The sequence below is a fragment of the Heterodontus francisci genome, chromosome 2 (genome assembly GCF_036365525.1).
Source record: "Heterodontus francisci isolate sHetFra1 chromosome 2, sHetFra1.hap1, whole genome shotgun sequence".
NCBI lineage: Eukaryota > Metazoa > Chordata > Chondrichthyes > Heterodontiformes > Heterodontidae > Heterodontus > Heterodontus francisci.
Genome location: NC_090372.1, coordinates 173,766,917 through 173,785,678, shown reverse-complemented (window position 1 = coordinate 173,785,678; position 18,762 = coordinate 173,766,917). Strand labels below are relative to the sequence as shown.

General features: G+C 43.4%; 1 protein-coding gene across 1 annotated transcript in view; it reads right to left on the bottom strand.

The window, feature by feature from the left end:
* The window catches only part of gpr158a (G protein-coupled receptor 158a), a 723,773-nt gene that overhangs the window by 70,819 nt on the left and 634,192 nt on the right, over positions 1-18,762 (bottom strand). The window contains exon 8 of the mRNA XM_068051759.1: positions 8,487-8,625. Coding sequence (XP_067907860.1) covers positions 8,487-8,625 — 139 coding nt within the window. The remainder of the gene's footprint in view (positions 1-8,486; positions 8,626-18,762) is intronic.

Sequence of the window (18,762 nt, the reverse complement as noted above, 5' to 3'; positions counted from 1 at the left end):
CACATCCACCCTGTCAAGACCCCTCAGGATCTTATATATTTCAATCACCATCGTCGAGGAAGAGCCCTGTAACTGGCAGGGACCTACACACCATCACCTTGGTCATGAGCTCACCACACCAGTGACAAGGCAACGGAAGGAACAGGATTACTCCTGGTCCTCGTCCTTTCTGGTGAGTAGGGAGGTTCAAGTGAGCCTTCAAAGGGAGGAAGAGAGGCTGCCATCCACACCTGGATGTTCCCCTCATGGCGCTCTGACTATAGACACTTACTCCTCAGCCCCTCCACAAGTGAGCCCAGCTCCAGTAGCTGTGATGACTGAGGAGAGTCCTGCACTCATGCAGGAAACCTTCAGGCAGCCAGGGCCTTCCAGGCCTCAGGCACTCAGAGGACACCCGCCAAAGTCACCTCATGCCAAGGGGCATCCTGAGTAGCAGCCTGCCTCCAGCCCAGCTGCTGTCACAGAGATCACACCGTGTAGGAGCACTTGCAAATGGATTAAAAAGACCCCATAGCCACACTTTGGGTCTCACGAGTGTTTCTAATATGTTCTGTAGGAAATAATTAAAAGTTCTTTTATTCAAATCATTATTTTCATTGTCTGAAAGACATGTGCCATTATGCCTTAATTGTCAGCTGCTGACTTCCCCTTTCCCTCAGTGCAATCCCAATGTGATGAGAGCCCTCGTTAACATGTGGTCTCCCATGGGCACTAGTGCACACTGCAGCCGCTCGCAAGACAGGGAACACAAATGGAAAGGTAGTGACAGAATTCATGCATTAAGGTGAGCCTTTATTTGACTCTCTGTGAAAGGACACCAAGGTGACTGGAAATGGGGCATTATGAGGGGATCCAGAAGTACAGGCCTGGATATGTGGCGAGCTCAAAAAATGGCGGCGCATGCCAAAGAGCCGCCATAACCTCCCACACAGCAGCTCGTTTAAATGGCCGGGGCAGCCCGCCCCCCGCAATCACGTGTAGGGGGTGAGCTGTCCGTCTCCAGCAATGACATCAGCTGCCTTTGCACAGGCACTGGCGCCATTTTGAAAGGGGAGCCAGCTCTGCTGGCACATTTAAATTTTTAAAAAAGTATCCCCCCAAAATTAAATAAATAAATTTCTAACGCCCCTTTCCAACCCTCCCCCAATAACAATTACAGTAACTATTTGCCTTTCCCCTGCAAAATACTTATCTTTTACATCTGACCTTCCCCCTCCCACAAACTGCACAAGTTTAAAAGTCAACCCTTTCCACAATCCCCTGTACCCATTACGTTTATTTGATCTCGTTCCCTCCACCCCTGCACTGATAAACGTATCTCCTCCCCCTTCCCTACCAGTGTGGTGCTGCGTTGCCCTGGACAGGGATTTGAAGGAGAGCCGGTCGCTGTGCCGAAGATTGCGGCCGGCGGGCCCTCAAGATCACAGGTAAGTCTATTTAAATGTATATTGATTTGAATATTTTAATTGAGGTCCCGTCGCTCAGCGGCCAGGGTGGGGGCGGGGGGTGGGGGGTGGCATCACGGAGCCTCACTGCTGCCGGGAGGATTGGGCCGGGCCCTCACAGCATCGAAGTCCGTGGTAGGCCTCATCCGGAGCAATCATCAGATCTCCCCACCACCACGGAACCTGACGCCTGGGGAGAACAGAATCCAGTCCACAGGGCATATGACACTTATGCCAGGTGACCTGTGGGCCTGCAGAGCACTGTCGATGCAGAGACGACCCTGCCTTGGCAATTCTCTCAGCAGAGTCACTAATCGACCTCAGAGCCCAAACTTGATGATGGCCTACCCTGTTCCGGCAGTGTGAGTGACGCAACACATCACACAGCAGTTTGTCAACCCTGTGCTGCACTGCCCCCCCACGCCCGCCCCCCCCTCACCCACTGTAACCAACACTGAACATCCTTGCAGAGCCTCACAAATCCTGAACTCCCTTGCAGAGCCCCCGAGACCCTGGATTCCCTTATAGAGTCCAGAAACCCAGGGTCCCCTTGCAGAGCATGCAGCAACACAGTCCGACAATGGCCACCGAAACCCCCTCTTCCCCAATGCGGAAATGCTTAAGGCTGCCTACCCATCACAGCAATGTGGCCTCCCGCCTCAGTGCCTCCAGATTTTAATGGTCGTGAACCTGAAGGCACTTGAGTGCCTCCCGCCATTCACAAAATTGAGGACCAATCATTAAATCGGAATTAATTAAATTTAGATTTATTTAAATCAATATTTCAGCAATTTAAAATAGCTCCCTGTTGTGTTGAGGCGGCAATGCCACTATGGTGCTTTCCTGCCATTGACAAAATCCAGAACTGACGTCATGAGGCCGGATTTACGGGCAGACGGATCTGGAGCGATTCTCCCTCTCCCCATGCCACCATACTCGCCTTCCATGGGCTGCATTAAATTCAGCCCGTGGTGTATGGCAAGTTTGGGGCCTGTGCCCCGATTTAATCATTACCTCCCCATCAGACCCACTCCCTCTCGTCATGAGGGTGGTAATATCTAATTCTCTGTCAATGGCAAAAGTACCTTGCTTTGGTAATAGATTACTGCATGAATTCAAAGGAAGTTAAAATCGGGTGGGGTATGAAATGGTGGTCAATTCAATCAGTTTCCCTCAGGGTGGTTTAGGTTCATATTACCCACAAAGTGGTTTTGGTTGAGAGACAAATGTTGTCCTTGCTCTTCCAAGAGTGCCGATGGATCTTTTCTATCTACAGCAGCAAGCAGATGAGGTCACATTTTAATGCACAGCTGAAAGACTGTAGCTCCAACAATACTGCAGTTAAGTATTAGCCTGGATTTGTGCTTAGTAGTGAGTGTTACAACCTTGGTGAGACTGTTAACATTAAAATACGATACATGAATCTCCAGGCCAATTTAAAGAATTACACAAGATTCCACATTTTAAGACTTATTATAACAACTAAATTAAAAGTAATCCACAATAACTAAATAGCACTTTGCAGGTAGCTGTTATCCCAAATTACAAAGAAAAGGTATTTTCCTTACCCTATTAAAGTACTTGGAAAGCTGACACCACACAGTCCTCTTTGATTGTGAAATCTTTGCTGTTAAAAGTCTCAAACTCCTCCCAGTTGCAATGGGTTGGATCTCGTAGACTTTTTCAAAATCAGTGCCCTCCTCGCTCACTTCTCCGAGCACTTTCAACCTGGACGTCAGTGAATAAGGCGATTCCTGGTGATCCTGTTGGGCTTTTACTTCTCCGCGAACATCAACTTTCTAAACAGGTTCCAGATTTTGCAGGCTTTCGCTGTTTCAGGCTTTTGAGAGCAGGCGTTCCCTCTCTCCCTCTTGAGGCTGTCACCGCTGGTTGTCTTCCTTACCACCTGCTCTGAGGCTGCAATCGCTGGATTCCCTTCTTACAGCCTGTCTCCCTTCAGAATATATGTTAAATTTATCTGGAACCAAACGTTAATAGCTATTGTCCTTTTTCAGTATGGAAAGTCCAAAAGTCTGGTTTTCAGCAGAGCCACATGGGCCTTCCATTGTTCCCAGGTGTTAACAGCTGCCTGGTACATTTGCATCTTCAGAATCACTGACTCTTTTTTACAACCCGAATGTCTGGGATGGTGAAACCTATTGTTCTTCAGGTGTTACTCCTGCAGTCTGTTTTTTCAAAGAAAAGTCTTTGATCTGTGTTCTCTGTTGTCCTATTAACCAAGATTTCTGTCTTGTCCTTTAGCAGAGAGTATGTGAGATCACCTGACTTTCCAGACTCCATCTTAAACTTTTAAAAATTACAGTTTTTAAAACATAATCATGTTACTAAGTCCAGAGTTCGTAACAGTGAGGAATAAACCTACAATCTTCTGATTCAGAAGCAATAGTGCCAACAACTGGGTCAGAGCTGACACTTATGCTGGTACCTAGGCAACACAGATTTACTTACCTTGAAAACGAAGACAGCACAAAAATCCTGAAAGCAATACAGGCATTTGAAATGGTATTCTGATTAACAGATGGTGCAAGAGTAATCCTGTTACTGATTTGGCTGTTTTTGTGATAAATTAGATTTGTGCTTCTCCAAACTGTGACCACCCTATGTACTCTACGGAGACAGGAGAATCTTCCAACAGGTTTCAAACTTTCTTTTTGAACTACCATTCTAAACCCTTTTCCCACTTATGAAACTTGATAAGTCTCCCATACTAATCACTGTGGGGCAGTATTGGAGTAGGAGAAATGGAATAGAATCAACTAGTTGTCCATGATATACGAACGTTGATCGATTGTTCACCGATTGGCAGTGGGCGGAAAATCTAATGGTCCATCTACACAGCTGAGCCAATAGTTCTTCCTTAAAAGGGAAGGCCACTCTTTGAGAACCAGCGGACATAAACAAATGAAATCCAAAATTAGTCAGTCAGTATACTGCAAAGAACATAAAAATGGTGTTAGCTATAATACCGTCATCTCTGCTATATACTACCCAGAAAAAGTCACTGTTTTTGCTGTTGATTAGCTCCAACTTTTTTGAGAATATCCTTTCATTAATTTGTGCCATAATTTGGTGTTCAATCTTGCTGCCCAATGTAACTTAATGGATGTGGATTATTCAAATTCAAAAACCAAGGTGAAGGGCCAAGGCCCTCTGTACAGGACGTCACCTACATTGAAAAGAGTGAAAGAGATGAGGCAGGTGTGGAAGTAATAATTTGGTGACACCAAGATTTTTAAAGAGTCAAGATTGTAGAACGAGGAACAAGGAAAAGGCTGTAGGGGGCACAACACAGGCAAAAATGAACGAAAGGAAACCTAAATTGCACAGTACATACCTTAGAAATTAGGGCTGCTCATGTCCACATTGCACATTAGCCCAATGCATGTGATGGTCTCTGCCAAATTTTGCAGATACCTCTTCACCTCTCGCTCCTCCTTAAAACCTACCTCTTTTACTGAGTTTTCAGTCATGAGTCAGTGTTAATCTTTGTCTGATTATGCTCCTGCGAAGTATCTTGGGACTTTTTTTCACATTAAAGGTGCTATATAAAATTGCTGTTGCCATTTTGAGCTATGTTCCACAATTTTGACATTTTAACATTAGATTCAGGTTCAGCTTTAATCATTTATAGAACCTTCTGCACCAGATTCAAACAAAAATGATGAAGAAAATTAGATTCCCTGCACTAGCTCCTCACTGTTGGAGTTCTGTGGGGGAAGAACCTTTTAGACTTTATATATACAGTCAGCTGTAAAAGTAATGGCATTTCGGATGGGACAATGCTATTTTATTCAACTATAAAAATACACCAACAAATTCCCATATAGGAAATTCCAACAACCACAACAAATAGATTAATGATATATGAATAAAGTGAAAAGAATCAATGTCTGTCTATATTTTTCCCACAATGTTGAAAGATTGACACATTTCCAATCCTGCAAGTTGTCAGCAGAGCAAAAGGTTTTTTTTGCATTGGTGGGGTCTCTGCAGTGCAGAAGCATGCACAAATTATCATGGATTACATAAGCAGCTCACATGCATGCAATGGAAGATGGCATTGGAGGACATGTACATGTTGCACATGTGCTGTGCTGTGATATCATACTGTATTACAGCAGCAACAGTGACACACAGTTAGACTTAGATTATCCAAGCTTGTAATGGTACTGTAGAATTGAAAAACTTGGAAACAGGGACTAAGCAGCCTACATTTACACATGTGACTGTTTCTATTTTACACAAGTAATTGTTCACACAATGGATTCCTTTTATTATTATTTACATGTGCAGCAGAGAAAAATAACATGTTGATAATGACAGGGTTTCACTGCAGTAGAATGTGATTTATGCTGAGTAAAGTTTAAGAGGAACAATTTTAGAATAAACCAAGAATATAAGTAATGTCATATCAGCTTTGGTAGTGTACAGAACCTTATACTTTACTCATTTCTTTTTTGTCTCTAACAAGCTTACAGGGTCATTTGGCTCCACTCTCAAATAAGAAATGATTTTGGTTTCTTCTCTGAATGTGATCCCGAAAAAGCCGTGGAAACAAAAGTTGCATTTGACATTAACTACTTAAGTGAAATAAAATCTATTACCACTGCTTCCACTAGGGGTTTGATGCAATAAGTCTTGCACATTTTACAGTGAGTGCTGTTGTTATTTTTGTGCTGTCCTCAATTAGATCGGACAGTTTAGAGGGAACTGAAAAACATGGAGAATGAAATCACAGCACGCTGCATTAATAATGGTGATGTTAAAATGAGATGGTGGCATAGTAGTAATGTCACTGAACTAGTGATCCAGCGACCCAGGGAATGCTCTGGGGACATGGGTTCAAATCTCACTGTGGCAGCTGGTGAATTTAAATTCAATTAATTAATGAATTCAATTAGTAAATAAAAATCTGGAATTGAAAGTCCCAGTAATGGTGCTATGAAGCTATACTGTAAAAACCCATCTGGTTCACTACTGCCCTTTAGGGAAGGAAATCTGCCGTCCTTACCTGGTCTGGCCTACATGTAACTCCTGACCTGCAGCAATGTCGTTGACTCTTAACTGCTCTCTAAAATGGTCTCGTAAGCTATTCAGTTGTCAAGGGCAATTAGGGATGGGCAATAAATGCTGGCCTTGCCAGTGACACCCACATTCCATGAGAGAATATAAAAAAAAGTTGGCTATTTTGGTAATGGGCTTAACACATTGAAAATAAGCTGGTTAATGGCTTCATTAAATTAGTGGATAAAAGAAGTTGCATACAAACACATGTGTTTCTCCCCGTTATGAAATTTCTTCCATCTTTAAAAATATTTTATATTTTTGAGGACTTGTGTTAAAACTGAAAAGATTCCATGGATGTGTTTTTTTTTACCAAGTTCACCGAAAGATCACTTAAGATGTTGTTTGAAAGCCACTTGTGCTGGAAATGATGTGCTTTGGGCTCAGTCAACAACAGAACCCTTGGTGACCCAGAGAAAAATGGTTTCAGAGAAGCCACATGTCAAGGTTTATGGAGGTCAGCAGGTCGACTCTCTGTTCGGGGTTTGGACATTGTTTGCAGTTTATTTGGATGTGAACTGTTTGAAGACAGTTGGCATTTTCCTGCCAAGGGAAAAGAAACCACCCAGCTCACCTCTTTCTCTCCCTCTTTGAAGAAATCCTGCAAAGATCCAGTGTGGGAGAGCTAAAATCCCTGGTGCTGCATAGTTCCTGAGAAGCTGGAAAAAGTCCTGCGATTCAAGTGTGTGCTAGCAGAAAAACCCTGATGCCACATTTCTTCTAGAAAGCCTACTAGAATAATTCTCACCATCTCCAGAAAGGATTGCTTCTGAAATGATCCCAGTGACCTGTCTCTGTCTCCCTGGACACCAGACCAAAAAAAGGACAACTGACATCCTTCCATATCTTCTCTTTTTTTCATCAAGAATTAGCAAGTATTTGGCCAAAGTAGTCATTCTTGTTTTTTTTTGTAAGAGACATCTGCAGAGAGAATTTCTGTATTTTTCCAATGTGTGTGTGAGGGGAATTGGGGAATTTCAAAAGGGAACTTTCATATTTCAATCTGTGTGTTAATGCTTTGCTTCGTTACTATTTAAGTCTTGTTTCATAATAAACTGATAATTTTGGTGTTTTTAAAGAAACCCAGTTGGTGTATTTTATTCTGGGATAAAAAAAAGAGTATATGATTGGCTGTATTAACTGGGTAAACATTTAAATATATGTTGTGACCTGTGGAGAAGTAGAACTAGAAAAGATCGTGCACTCCTCCCGCCTCAGCCGTAATGACCCCAGTATCACTCAGTGCACTTTAAACCTTTCCTGATGACTAGCATGATAAAAAAATTACTGTGGAGAATCAATGTGAAAAATGTTGACATTGGGGAAAATATTGGTCTGACTGCTATACATTGCAGACACGCTCTTTTTAAATCCATTTCATGTTACAATACAAGCAACCAGTACAATAACAAGACCCACCATTCCCCCCACTGCCCATTATTCATAAGTAATAATTAAAAAGTCATATGATCACAAGTTAAATGGGCTGTGGGTATGAATGGTCAACTGATTGCAAATTGTATACAGCAAACTCAAAAGGCACAGGCCATCTGCTACAAGAGGGAGCTTAGGCTGTGCTCAGTGTCTGATATTGGGGTCGCCACAGTGTGAGTTGTAAAGTCTCACCACAGCACCTCTCGTACTCCTGATCTCCAGTGGCAGTGCTCAGGATATGTTACTGTTAATGCCAAGAGATCGCTGTTTGTCAGTTGACTGCACCACAATAATTCCATCAATGCTATCTTGCGGAAGGACAGTTAGTCTAATAAAAAAGGGACTGGAGAAAAATAGATGCTTCAGTTAAAGCATCTGTGTGGCATGAATTGAATAAACATGTGAATTACTTTTCAAAGAATCTCCAATTGCTCCAATTATTTTGAAAATGAGAGAATGCAAAGGTCCCCCCACTTCCTCTAGCTTTTAGTAATTAGGTTTAAGAGCCAGCAGACCTCTTACCTGATGGTATGGAATACAGCAGATATAATGAGTTCATTATGGACAGCTACAGCCATGTAGCGTGGTTCATGAAATGCTGATGGTACTGTCCGAACTGCATAGCAAAGATATACCCCCCAGAGGAGGAAGAGAAATTCAGCTGCAGAAGAAAAAACAGAGAAGGAATGGAGTGACTTTCAGCTTTCTTTAGAAAGGCCAACTTATTGTGTTTGACAAAAGAAATTTGCAAATTTCAATTAACTTCTGTAAAACTCAAATCCTCTTTCACATGTCCCTTAAAGAGAAGCTGCTCTGTTTAGAAATTCAGCTTCAAACTGTTGCGTACAATGCTTTAGAGGTAAGATGACCTCACATGGGTGAGCTCAGCTCTTAAGTCTACTCTTAGGTTTTGCTTTGCAACTTTTCATGGAATTAAAGAGATATCTATGATTTTGTTTCAAGTGAACTATTTCATAGTAAACTGCAAAGCCCCATGATGTAATCCTTCCCAGCGTAGAGCAAGTGGTCAGAAGCAGGAAAGTTGTTAACCACGAGCAAGGTGAGACAGGATTGTAGAGATATGGAACAGAATCCCGGAGAAACTATGTGATTTATAATCAACAGACATCTTCAAAATGTAGCTGAATTGAATCCTATGGAGAGAAGGATTATAGAAATATTAACCACACTACCCATATTTTTTTTTGCCAGAGGAGTTGGGGAGGGAACTTAAATTTCCCTAAAATAAGAGGCTAGCAGCTAGGCAGAGAAGTCTGTGTTTGAATGATTCGTCCATCTGGATGAGAGTGGGTTTGATTGGGCATATGCCTTTTCCTCTCTCTGGACTTTCTCATACATACCCTGCAAAAGATGAAGTAATGGCCTCTTCCCTAATATTCCAATTCATAGTAACATAATGAACCATATTTTTCCCTATGGTAACACCACAAAAACTGCACTTAGAACATCTGACAGTTGATTTTGTTTCTCCAGACCATTAAAAATTGATCTTTTTTTTTTAATATGATACATGCTGTAAATTGCAGCTACCTAATATTCCAGTTAACTGTGCATCATACCCAGTTAGTCAAGTGTTTTCCCAGAATCAGACAGCTCTAGATTGGCCATCCCATGGCCATTGCCATTGTAATCTATGAAGCTATTTCTGGACATATGGGTAATGAATTGGCTACTTTTATAAAAATGTTTTTGAACATTTATTTTAAATAGAAAATGGGTGATTCTTTTAATAAAACATACACTGCCTAGATTATCTAGCCTAGATTTCCCAATGAGTCTTATTTTAACATTGGCTTTAACCCATGTATTTTAAATAGGCTAATGTCAATAGTAAAACAACACTCCAATCAGATAATCTAGGCTTTTATCTTCTTTAAACAAACTAAAAATGGCAATATCTCTTTGCAGAGATAAATACCAGAGAGAATGAGGGAGTGACTTTAACAAAGTATTTAACTGTATTTGTTATAGTCACTTGGAGTAATGATGCTAAATAAAACTGAAGGGAAAATGGTCACATCAATCCATGAAATGATTGTCATGTTTCTGAGAACAGAGGATGAAATGGAGACACAGTGTTTTGGATGTCAAACCCATGTTGCTCAATGCATTAGGGGCAAATTTGCCTCCTTGATTTCCACACAGTGATTTTCTGATCTCAGATTCACAGGCATGAGAAGGCTCCAAGTGGAGATAGCTGTTTCAATGCAGGAAAAAAGAGGACATTTGGAAGGAGAGTAACTCCGAGGTTCCCTTCTACACACTTTGATTGTAAGTTGTGGATCGACACTGACCTGGAATTAGCTCATCTCCATGACAGGGTTGCCATGTGATTTACGGGGAGATCAAAAACGAGGATAAAATAAAATACATTTAAAAATTCTTTAATTCACTGATCCATTTTGAGCTTTGCAGAAATATGTCTCTCCAAAATGGCATTTGGGTTTATACTCTGTTCCTGAAACTCTTAGTAAGATCTAGGGTCTGCAGACAGCACCTTTAGTTCCTGCTATTGATGGAAAAACAGAATTTCAATTGAAGTAAAAAGGGAAGCATTGAGAAACACTAGAATATTTGAGGTACAGGACATTTTAATCAGAATTAGTCGTTCTTCGGAGTGTGCAGGGATAAATTGATGGGCTGTATTAAATCAAGGTTGCCCAGGTTTACATGGAGTGATTCACATTTAATCGGGCTGGCTTATGCATTTATTTTAATATATGTTGTTTGGCCATGGCAATTACTACAACTTAATACATGCTACCTTGGTGTAAATAGACCAACTTTCTTTGCATTTTTGCACAAAGGATGTAAAATCGATCTTTGACAGTAACCCAAAATGAGTAATAGCAAATCGGCAGCCCGTTAACCCTGCCCAATTTTTCATTTAAGTTGATGAGAAAGAAGATTAGGCAGGGTAGAAAATCGACTCCCGATTCATTACCATGCATTTTGTGTTACTACCGAAGACCAATTTCACCCCCGATAAGCCAAATCAGATTCAGTAATGCAGAGTGGTACTGGTGGTGTTGACATTTGAGGGTCAATTTTACAAAACCTGGAACCCTGCCAGCCGAGAGTGCATAATGACAATTCAGTCCTCTAATCTACACTGGGCTTTAGTGCTGATGTGCAATGCATCCACACCAGGATAAAATAAAAGATTTTGCATTCAGGCCAGTTCAAGCACAACTATACCCATATTTGTACTTACAGTATACCTAGCATTAAAACAATTGTATCATTTACATAGTTTGTAGATGGCTTGGCCATGTGAGCCGCATGGAAGATGGCAGGATCCCCAAAGACACATTGTACAGCGAGCTCGCCACTGGTATCAGACCCACCGGCCGTCCATGTCTCCGTTATAAAGACGTCTGCAAACGCGACATGAAATCGTGTGACATTGATCACAAGTCGTGGGAGTCAGTTGCCAGCATTTGCCAGAGCTGGCGGGCAGCCATAAAGACAGGGCTAAATTGTGGCGAGTCGAAGAGACTTAGTAGTTGGCAGGAAAAAAGACAGAGGCGCAAGGGGAGAGCCAACTGTGCAACAGCCCCAACAAACAAATTTCTCTGCAGCACCTGTGGAAGAGCCTGTCACTCCAGAATTGGCCTTTATAGCCACTCCAGGCGCTGCTTCACAAACCACTGACCACCTCCAGGCGCGTATCCATTGTCTCTCGAGATAAGGAGGCCCAAAAGAAAGAAGATGGCGGATAGATTGATACTTATTAATTAGTTTTCATCTTTTTTAGATTATTATCTTTTGATATTTGTTTCAAAAGTAAGTAAAGTTTTGAATTGCAATCTGTCAAGCAAATCCAGTCAGAAAAATGCCCAGGGTTCCAGGAGTTTCGTACCCTATTCCTCTGAATCCTTCTGTGTTCTATTACAGAGCGACAATGGTTCAAATACTCTGTCTGAACTAATCTCAGATTTGGCAAAGTAATCTTGAATTGTCACAATGCAGTGAGATCATATTAATATTTCAGAATATTTCCTATTAGTATTTTCCAAACCACCTATCATAGAATGAGATGAAAGGAAACATTGACTGTACAATTGGATTCAGTCAGTTTGAACAAAGCTTTTTCTAAGTTACCCCTCTGTAGCCTGCTCAACCTCCTGTTCAAAGGATTAGTCATATTATCCTCATACTCAAAAACAATGGTCAAGACTTTATCCTGCCCTTGTAGACAGGTACGGGGGCAGGAGGCAAACAAAATCCTGGCCCATGCCATTTTGTCCAGAGCAGGGAAGGCCGAGGACAGCTTTGCCGCACAATCCTGAGGTTCACCATTGACCAGAAACTGAACTGGACCAGCCACATAAATGCTGTGGCTACGAGCAGGTCAGGGGCTGGAATTTCTGTGGCCAGTAACTCACCTCATCTCCCCAAAGCCTGCCCACTGTCTACAAGGCACAAGTCAGGAGTGTGATGGAATATTCTCCACTTGCCTGGATGGGTGCAGCTCCAACAACATTCAAGAAGCTCGACACCCTCCAAGACAAAGCAGCCTGCTTATTGGCACCCCATCCACTGCCTTCAACATTCACTTCCTCCACCACCGACACACAGTGCCAGCAGTGTGTACCATGTACAAGATGCACTGCAGTAACGCACCAAGGCTCCTTCAACAGCACCTTCCAAACCCGCGATCTCCACCACCTAGAAGGACAAGGGCAGCAGATGCGTGGAAACACCACCACCTGCAAGTTCACCTCCATGCCACACATCATCCTGACATGGAGTCCTGCTCTACAGCACTGCTAGCTGGGGAATATGCTAAGAAGGAACTGTAGCTGGGTCAAAATCCTGGCAGTTCCTTCCTAACAGCACTGTGTGTATACCTACACCCCAAGGACTGCAGCGGTTCAAGAAGGCAGCTCACCACCACTTTCTCAAGGGGCAATTATGGATGGGCAACAAATGCTGGCTTTGCCAGCAACGCCCACATCCCCCTAACAAATAAATAAAAAAAAAGACCAATTGAGGCCCTTAAGTGGTTAATTAATTGCCACTTAAGGGCCTTTTACTGCCTCCAATTTTATGGAGAATAAAGGGGCCCATCGCCACGAGGAGACGCTGTCAGGTAAAGCCTGATGGCCTCGTAGTGGGGTCAGAGGGCTCCCTCCTTTGGGGGAAATCCAGGGCTCCTGGAAGGCCCCCCACAACAGCAATGACCACCCCCCGGGACGAACCCTACCATCCATTACAAACAAACCCCCATCCCTTCGCCAGAGCCTGCCTGAGTGGCCCCAGTGATCCCGACCCCACACCTTTCCAAGAGTTTCCGGCCCCGGCAGGGCCTCAGATTGGCTGGCAGCTCTAGAGCAGGAGCTTATCCCTTAAAGGGACGATGCCCCCGATGGCAGGCAGTTCATTGGCTACCTGCCGTGCGATAGCAATGGGGGTCCGACAGAAGGTCAAGGCAGGGTCTCCACCCGCCTTCCGAACCGCCGCCAGGATGCCTGGGGATGCCTGGGGACGGAATGAAATCCGTCCCAATGAATCTAGAATACAGAAAGGGATACACAATAGAAAACAAACTTCATGCAACCAATAAGAACCTTGTCAGCTATTACAATCTGAAAATACTGAACCTGTAACACAGAGGGGAATTGTGCAGTTGGCTCTGCCTCAACAAATTCCAATCTGTGCAAAGACCACAATAAAGATTAAAAGAAAAGAAAATCTGAAATTCAAAAAACAGTACACAGCATTATAAGTTTTTAAATTGTACCATGTCAATTATTCAATAATGCAGAATTAAACTGATAGGACTTTTGGAAACAGGTGAGTGTGTGCTGGAAGGGTGGGAGGTATCTGCTGAAAATAACACACAAGCATGCATTCAATTTTAGCAATCAATTGGTTCATTGGTGGTGATGACTGTTTTGCAAAATCCTCCTGTTTACACCTCTGCGCAGATACCTTTTTCTTCACAACCAAAGCACTGAGCAATAAAGCTAGTGGGGCTGTGCAGCAATTAGCAACCCTGCTCGACAGCACTGTTAGCTGGGGGATATGCTAAGAAGGGAGGTGGCCACCTATAGGGAAAATAGAGGAGACAATTTTGGTCTTGTCCACCTGGTGGAAGCTGGGCAGAAGGTAAGGTTAAAATTGGCTGCAAAACTTACCTGCTGATGTTCTGATTCCTTCTCGCAGGCTTCAATTCTAACCTGCTCTTCTGGACAGGCACAAGGATGCCTACCTGTAACCAGTGGGGTCCTTCATTAAACAGGAAGCTCAAGCTCTGATAATATCATTCAGTCTTGTCTGCTATTTTAACTGTAGGCCCGGGCAGGAAAGAATCACAGAATTGTTATAGTGCAGAATGAGGCCATTCGGCCCATGATGTCTGCACTGGCTCTCTGAAAGAGACAGTCCCTCAGTTCCATCCCCGTAACCCTGTACATTCTTCCTTTTCATATAACTGTCTAATTCCCTTTTGAATGCTTCAATTGAACCTGCCTCCACCACGTTCTCAGGCAGTGCATTCCAGATCTTAACCACTCGCTGCATGAAAACGTTTTCCCTCATACTTTTGCTTGTCTTACCAAATATTTTAAATCTGTGCCCTCTCATTCTCGATCCTTTCATGAGTGGGAACAGTTTCTCTCTATCTACACCCCTCATGATTTTGAATACTTCTATCAAATCACCTCTCAGCCTTCTCATCTCCAAGCAAAACAGTTCTAACTTCTCCAATCTATCTTCATAACTGAAATTCCACATCCCTGGAACCTTTCTTATGAATCTTTTCCGTATTCTCTCCAATGCCCTCACATCTTTCCTAAAGTGCGCCGCCCAGAACGGGATGTAATACTCCAGCTGAGGCCAAACACTTGTCTTATACAAGTCATTACAATTTTCTCACCAGATAAAGCTAATAGGAAGAGGAATCACAGCCAGAAGAGTACAAGAGGTAAATTTTTTGGCTTTTAAAAAAAATTTCCTTGTGGGGCCAGGAGGAGCCTCGGCCCTACAAGGAAACTTGAGACCTTCCTGGCTTCAGGTTCCTTCCCATTTCCTGTTGCAAAATCCTCTCTCAGTCTCCCTTGTAGAAGAGGACTGAACTTCTAAATACTGGATGAGAAATTGTGTCATGCAGGTGAGTGTTGCATTTGCAGGTGCAGCATTCCACTGAGGAACCTGGAAGATTTATTTAAATGATGGCTGGCCGTTAAAATTGGTCAACCTTGCATTTCTGCGGGCTCGTCACGTACTAACACTTTCACAGACTGTGTTCCCATCTCCAGGTTAATATCTGGGACATTGTTCCAACTGATTTCTTGAGGCCTATCCTAAGGACTGTGAAGATTTTAGAGAAAAAAAGACAGGGATATTGGGAAAGAGCCAGGCGGTTTGATTAACTGGATTGATCTTCAAAGAGTTGGTATAGTTTCAATGGGCTGAATGGGTGCATTCTGTGCTGTACTATTCTGATTCTACGGCATTGCCTTCAGTGAACAGACTGACAGGAAGATTGATTGCAATCCTAAGCATAGCACAAAAACAATTTCCTTCTATTATTATATTAGAAGGCCAGACTTGGTTGTTATCCTGGTGCTTTCAGAATCCAAAATGAAAACCAGAAACAAAACATAGAATATCCAACTACTCTTCAGCTTTCACCAAACACTGTGTTCCAGTCTATTGGCCCGCATATCAGCAGCAGTCCCTAATTAATGATATAAATAGAAATTTAACTGCCCATGAGGCAATTTATTTCTCCCTGGCATTTACCTTCTGTCACATTATAACCGATAGTAGCTTTGACTGGTGAGTAAGTCCTGGTGGGTATTTTTCAAAGTGGATTGAATTGTAAGTCGTTGTGTTTTTTTAAATTATAATCTTCTAAAGTTTTAAATTTAAAAGGTTTAGTCATGGCAGGAGAGCTTGAAGCCATGGTTTGCTCCTCTTGCTGCATGTGGGAATCCGGGAACATTTCCAGTCCCCGGGACCAGCATGTGTGCAGGAAGTATGTCCAGCTGCAGCTCCTGGAAGCTCAGGTTTCAGAGCTGGAACGGCGGCTGGAAACACTGTGGAGCATCCGCGAGTCTGAGAGAAGTGTGGATAGCACGTATAGAGAGGTGGTCACACCGCAGCTGAAGGGACTTGAGGAAGGAAGGGAATGGGTGACCACCAGGCAGTCCAAGAGAATCAGGCAGGTAGTTCAGGAGTCCCCTGGGGTCCCGCTTGCAAATCGGTACTCGCTTTTGGAGGCTGGTTCTTCCAGGGAGTGCGGACAGAGCCAAGCTTCTGGCACCGCAAGCAGCCTGTCTGCACAGGAAGGGGGAAAAGAGAGGAAGAGCAATAGTAATAGGGGATTCTATAGTCAGGGGAACAGATAGGCGCTACTGTGGCCATCAACATGACTCCAGGATGGTGTGTTGCCTCCCTGGTGCCAGGGTCCGGGATGTCACTGCACGGCTGCAGGGCATCCTGAAGGGGGAGGGTGATAAGGCAGAGGTCATGTACATGTTGGTACCAATGACATAGGTAGAAAGAGGGATGAGGTCTTGCATCAAGAATTCAGGGAGTTAGGCAGTAGACTAAAAAGCAGGACCTCTCCGGTTGTAATCTTTGGATTACTCCCAGTGCCACGTGCTAGCGAGTATAGAAATAGGAGAATAGCACAGATGAATGCGTGGCTTAAGAGTTGGTGCAGGAGTGAGGGTTTTAGATTCCTGGACCACTGGGACTGTTTCTGGGGAAGGTGGGGCCTGTACAAGCGGGACGGTCTACATCTGAACCAGAGGGGGACTAACATCCTTGCTGGCGGGTTTGCTAGTGCTGTTGGGAGGAGTTTAAATGAATTGGCAGGGGGAGGGGATGCACACTCCTAGCAGAATAGGGACACAGATATACACAGGAAAGCGAACAAGTCAGAGAGAATACAGTGGAAGTAAGTTTCAAGGGAGTAAGACCAGGATGGAAGGCCTCTACTTTAATTCCAGGAGTATTGCAGGTAAAACGGAGGAGTTAAGGGCAATGATTGACACGTGGAATTGTGATATAGTAACCATCACGGAGACATGGTTGAGGGAGGGGCAGGATTGGCAGCTCAATATCCCGGCATATAGAATCTTCAGGCGAGACAGAGGAGGGGGTAAAAGAGGAGGGGGCATTGCAATGTTAGTTAAGGAATCAGTTACTGCAGTAAGGAGAGATGTTTTCTTGGAGGGGGCATCAAATGAAGCTTTATGGGTAGAGTTTAGGAATAAAAAAGGGACAGCCACATTGCTAGGTGTTTATTATAGACCCCCAGATCGTCAGTGGGAAATTGAGGAACAAATATGTGCGCAATTTACAGAGGTGTGTAAGAATAATAGGGTAATTATATTAGGTGATTTCAACTTTCCCAACATTACTTGGGATAGTCATCGTGTTAAGGGCTTAGATGGAGTGCAGTTCTTAAAATGTACACAGGAGAACTTTTTAGCTCAATATGTAGAGGATCCAACAAGGGAGGGTGCAGTGCTGGACCTAATTCTGGGGAATGAAGCCGGACAGGTGGTTGATGTGTTGGTGGGGGATCATTTTGGTGATAGCGACCACAACATGGTACAATTTAAGCTTGTTATGGAGAAAGAAATAGACAAGTTGCAAAAAAAGGTTTTGGATTGGGGGAGAGCGAATTTTAGTAAAATAAGGCAGGATCTGGCCAAGGTAGACTGGAAAGAGTTACTTGTCGGGAAATCTACAGCAGAAGAGCAGTGGGGGGCACTCAAAAAGGAAATGGGGAGGGTACAGGCCCAACATGTTCCCTCTAGGGTAATAGGTAGGAGCAACGAGCCCAGAGAACCATGGATGACCAGAAACATTCTGGGTATGATGAGAAGGAAAAGAGAGGCTTTTAGCAAATACAAGGAGAGCAAATCAATGGAAGCATTAGTGGAGTACAGAAAATGTAGGCTGGAGCTTAAGAAAGCAATTAGGAGAGCAAAGAGGGGATGAGAAAGCTCTGTCTGGTAAAAGTAGGGAAAATCCCAAGATATTCTATAAGTATATCAATGGGAAGAGGGTAACCAGTAAAAGAGTAGGACCCATTCGGGACCAAGGGGGAAATTTGTGGGTGGAGCCAGAGGACATTGGTAGGGTGTTGAACGAATACTTCACATCTGTCTTCACCCAAGAGAATGAGGATGTAGATATGGAACTTAGACAGAGACTGTGAAGTTCTTGAGCAAATTGTCATACGGAGTGACAAGGTATTGGAGGTTTTGGAAGGCTTAAAAGTGGACAAATCTCCAAGTCCGGACGATTTGTGTCCCAGGATGCTGTGGGAGGCGAGGGGGGAGATTGCAGGGGCTCTGATCCAAATTTTTAATTCCTCTCTGGCCACGGGGGAGGTGCCAGAGGACTGGAGAACAGCTAATGTGGTCCCACTATTTAAGAAAGGTTGTAGAGATAAGCCAGGGAACAACAGACCAGTGAGTCTCACGTCAGTGGTAGGGAAACTATTGGAGAAAATTCTGAAGGAGAGAATCTATCACCACTTGGAGAGGCAAAATTTGATTAGGAATAGTCAGCATGGCTTTGTCAGAGGGAGGTCATGCCGAACAAATTTGATTGAGTTTTTTGAGCATGTGATCAGGTGTTGTAGATGAGGGTAGTGCAGTTGATGTAGTTTACATGGATTTCAGCAAAGCCTTTGACAAGGTCCCACATGGGAGACTTATCAAGAAAGCAAATGCACATGGGATACAAGGTAACTTGATAAGGTGGATTCAAAATTGGCTTAGCTGTAGGAGACACAGAGTGATGA